Here is a 4,695-nt window from a genome sequence, read left to right as displayed (position 1 = left end):
GTCGCATCTGTAAAACAAAAGTTTACCTGTAAAAAGATCCCTGCAAAAGTCAAAGCTTCACTTCACACTTGTGCCCGATTTATACTTCTGCAGCTGTGCGTATATGATTTCCGGTGCGTGCACGGCAGGCATATAGTACTGTGGCAGATTGCGCGTATCATTAAATGTATTTTTGATTTTTCCATCAGGCAGTTTTTCATTTGTTTGAAAAGTGTGATTTCTCCAGCCATGGAGAAGATGGAACCAGGCATTAGCGCAATGAGCAAAATGTCAACATTTACGATTTAGTTGATATGTTTTGTAGCCTACTTGGAAATGAACATTTAGATTTCATGATGTATTCATGCTCCAATGAGGAAATCTCTTGCATCCCTTGGTTTGAAAAAATTAAATAAATGAAAATAATTGAATAAAAACAGTTTTCAGTATGTCTTATCAACACGATGGGAGGAAGCCAATGAACATCTCATGTTCATTATAATTAAGTTTTACATTTTTTTCTTTTAATTCCAAAAAGTACTCAGTGTCATGTTGAAATTGTCATGTTTAAAACAAACCAAATTTCATAAAAATCTCATCTCCAAAATCTCCTAATCTCATTTTATCACATTGTATTGTGTGCGTTTGATGACGCTTTACATCCAATTAGTTGCATATATCACTCGTTGTTATCTTAGCTTACATGTATTGTTTTGGACAATGTGTTTGGCTAACAGCTAACGGGACCACCAGTACACACACTTCCGTACTGGCTGAGTACTGGGACCACTGGCAGTAACGTGCTGCTGACTGGGACGGGAGAGCAACACACAGCTACACATGTGAAGCTGTGATGCTACAGAGTTGAGTCCTTCAGCCCCACCTGTACGAAAAGAAAGCAAAAGAACACCATCACACACACTACACCTGTGTCTCTGTCTGTCTGTTTAACATGCAATGTCAAGTCATTAATAAACTGCACATATGTATATCTTTGTCTTTCAGTTTAACCAAACTTTATGGAGAAACACAATACGTGTAACGTTACAGACATGAAGCAAAACTTGATATGTACATCTTCAAGTGTGTCTCCCGTGTGCTGGCGGGTGGATGTACGTCAATTGTGACATTTGTCAGTGGTACATTTTTCAGGCATCGGTAAAACATGGCATTGTCATGAACAAACCCGGAAACCGGTATGGCCAACGCGTAAAAATCGGGCTACAGTTATGACATGATCTTGCACTTTTATTAATTTCTACAAATAGATATCATGCATATAATTCATGTTTAACAGTTATTGCCATTCTGAAGGTATTTTAAGAAAGACTGATTGAAATAAATATTTAACCCAATTTTCAAGTTAGCACAAAGATAGAGAACTAAAATTAAACATATTTATTTTCAGTTATAAATTATCGATATATATATATATATATATTTATGTTCCACCTCATTAGTCTATGTTTCCATTCAAAAATGTTTGAATATGTTTCTTGTGTATTTAAATAAAAAGCTATTTGAATACTACAGTGACCAAGATGTAATACGTGCGTCACAACAAACAACACTGAGTCATAAGAGACACTTCATCAGTTTACAGTATGCGTCCTCTAACAGCCTCCATGTGAACAGGCCTGGCGTTGAGCAGCAGTGCTGTACAGCTGATACTGTTTGTGTCAACGCGATGAAAGCAAAACTCGGTTCTACTTTTTCCATCCGCGCTGTTTATCGGACGGAAGAAACGTTACGTAGAGCGCGACGTGACCCGGTCACCCGCACGCGCGCGCCCGCTTGCCCCCTTGTTTACTACCGTTAGAGCACAAGTAGGTGGGATTCCTCGTCGGATCCAATTCGCTTGCCGCAGCACCCCCGCCGCTTTCCCATTGGCTGAGTCCATGTATTAAGTACTACGGGTTCCACGCGTTTGGACTGCAGACTGTAAACGCCAGCATCTCCCGGACTCCACTTCGCCCTTCAGCTGTCACTCAAGGATTGTATACCTCGTTTTATTATCCTGTATGTTTTTTTGGTCGTTTTGAGGATGACGGGTAAAATACGGTTCGTCCGTTCTCTGATGAAGACGGCGGCGCAGGCCAACGTGCCCAAACACATCGACCATTTCTCCAAGTTCTCCCCGTCTCCTCTGTCCATGAAGCAGTTCTTGGATTTCGGTGAGTGCGCCTCATCTGTGGCTGCCCAGCTGTGTTTACCTGCAGAGATGTTCTTGGTTGTGTTTGTGAAAGAGACAGATGGGCTTTGTTCTCACATCTGTGCCAATTGACTGAGCACGTTCGCTTGTTTATTTTTTTATTCATATTTTCTGTGCACGTGCGTGTCTAATGAGACCTTGATGATTTGTTAATTGTGAGGATGGTGGAACATTGCTGCTGCTGCTCAGGTTCAAGCAGTTCAGAGTGGTGATGATGACAATGACTTTTGTTAGGGACTGTACGAAAATACAAAATAAGAATTGCTTTTTCTTTAGACTGAAGGTAGAACAGTCTGCCTTTGTGGTAGATCAGGGCTTTCATTTGTTGTTATATTCTATAACTACAATTTTATTTCAGCCGTCCCCTGCTGCATAATTAGTAGTTTACTAAACAGCTAAATCCATAAGACACCTTCCACTTGGAAGGAGTGGTTCATGGACAACAGTTCTGTATCTGGGTTTTATTAATGATTACATCAGTGGCTCTCTGGAGATATTTAATGTGAGGCTGGGTACACTGTGAGTTAGGTTCAGAGGATAGCATCAATCATTCTGCGGAGGGCTGTGCTTTTTTAAAACAAAGTGAAACCACACTAACAGTTTTGATGTAGTTTTGTTCTAATTACCAACGTTTTTCTCATGATTCAATTCATAATGAATCAGCTAAATCTTGACCCTGGTCCACTTCCAAGTTTCATAAAGCTTTCAACCACATCTCAAGGACTTCATCAGCAAGTTGAGTTCAAACTGAGGCAGTTACAATCCCCCCCATGGCCGAAGTCCCATCCCATTCATTAGGTCACTTCATGAAAACTAAGCCATCTCAGTTTGCTCACCAAGACCATGAGATGCGGTTGAAAGTACCGTGAAAAGCCAGTAAGTGGACCTTGAGTTAAGAATATGTCATCAGACTAGTAATAACTTGTTTCAAGTCCTTTTCCATTGATTTGTAATCCTCTTCTGTTCCGTGCTCCAGGTTCGACCAATGCCTGTGAACGCACATCGTTCGTCTTCCTGCGACAGGAGCTTCCTGTCCGTTTGTCCAACATCATGAAGGAGATCAGCGTGCTGCCGGACCGGCTGCTGGCCACGCCCTCGGTCCAGCTGCTCCACAGCTGGTGAGGCATAGACATAAACTATCACAGCTGCATGCATTGATTCAGAGAAAATATGACTCACTAACTTGTTTAAGGACGACAAAGCTGGACAAAATGAAGGTAAAGGATGGACAGGACTGAGCACAAGTACCGTAGTTAAGAAAAAAAATAGGTGTTTACATGATATTATATGAAGATATATGACCTACAATATAATAAAATAATAAACAATATAAAAAACATATATATATATCGTCAAATGTAAGTTGTAAACAAAACCATAGTGCAAATAAATACATCAATATTTAATGGTTACACAAAAGTCATAGATCATCCTACTCAAGTAAAAATAATATTACCTGTCGTTTCTTTTTCCAAAAGGAACTTATTATAATTAATGTATAAGTAACAAAAGTACGTGTGATATTCCACCTTTGAATCATTTTCCTGTTTTCACTTCAGGCACCGGCCGTCCTCTGACCCTTCAGACTTGTGAAACACTTTCATAACCGTGTTTTCTGCAGAGTAGGTCCTCACTTAAGAGCTGTGACGTAGTTAATCCTAATCCGATGAACAGCAGGCCAACACTGCACAGCATATACATTACAGTACAGAGAAGTGAGAGGAGGAGGGGGGGTGAACTTTGTCCCAGTTCCCCCTCTAACCCCCGTCTTTCTCCTTCTTCCTCTTCTTCTGTTGCTCGCCCTGCCTGCTTGTTATTGCAGCTGAGAGGAACAGCACGTTCCGATCACCTGCCTCACTTTCGAGTTATAAACAGAGTCGTACTTTTAGCGTCATCCATAAGAAAATAGTAACTAGGAAAGGTGTCGAAAGATTGTGTTCTCGTTAATGAAATGAGTCATTTCGCATGGCGACATTAGACCTGAAGATGCGTACTGAAAACACTCTGGTTACATTCGTTCTCGAACTTTTGAGGCGAATTCAAGACTTGTTCCATCTTTTGTCATGGACGTGTGACCTTTGACCTCATTGTAGTTGGCTTGTAAAGTTCTCATTCTTGGAGGGTTTGGCACACACAACAATGCGGAAAAAAGGTATTTTTTGGTCTTTCAAACTGACACGATCTTGCAATGTTAAGCTGTATGATTTTATGTTTATGTTTTTATATATAGCAGATTAATAACAGTTGTTTTTGCCAGCTCTCTAATGTTTTCCACAATCTTGACAGCATGCTGTGGTGTCTCTGGGAACTTTCTAGGAATCGCTCACAAGAAATGAGTTCTCACCAGACTCTGTGATTTTCTTTGTACTCTTATTTTGAAGGGAAAACATTTTGGGACCAGTTTTAGACTAGAAACCTCAAAGACTCTTCTAACCAGCTGCTCATGGTCTGCTGTATGTGGGGGTGTGGGAGGGGGGTTGTTTCAGGGAACCCTAGTCACGTGC

At 40.7% G+C, this 4,695-nt stretch overlaps 1 protein-coding gene across 1 annotated transcript; it reads left to right on the top strand.

Annotated features, from left to right (window-relative positions):
* Positions 1-1,805: 1,805 nt before the first annotated feature.
* LOC142940040 (pyruvate dehydrogenase (acetyl-transferring) kinase isozyme 2, mitochondrial-like) lies at positions 1,806-3,309 on the top strand (the record flags this gene model as incomplete). The annotated part of the gene is made up of 2 exons (XM_076082906.1): positions 1,806-2,153; positions 3,168-3,309. Coding segments are annotated over exons 1-2 (272 nt in total), but the record flags the coding sequence as incomplete, so codon positions are not given.
* Positions 3,310-4,695: the final 1,386 nt, after the last annotated feature.

Source organism: Anarhichas minor, unplaced genomic scaffold (assembly GCF_050575085.1).
Source record: "Anarhichas minor isolate MPS153535 unplaced genomic scaffold, ASM5057508v1 ptg000113l, whole genome shotgun sequence".
In the NCBI taxonomy this organism is placed as follows: domain Eukaryota; kingdom Metazoa; phylum Chordata; class Actinopteri; order Perciformes; family Anarhichadidae; genus Anarhichas; species Anarhichas minor.
This window is presented reverse-complemented; position numbering and strand designations above follow the sequence as displayed.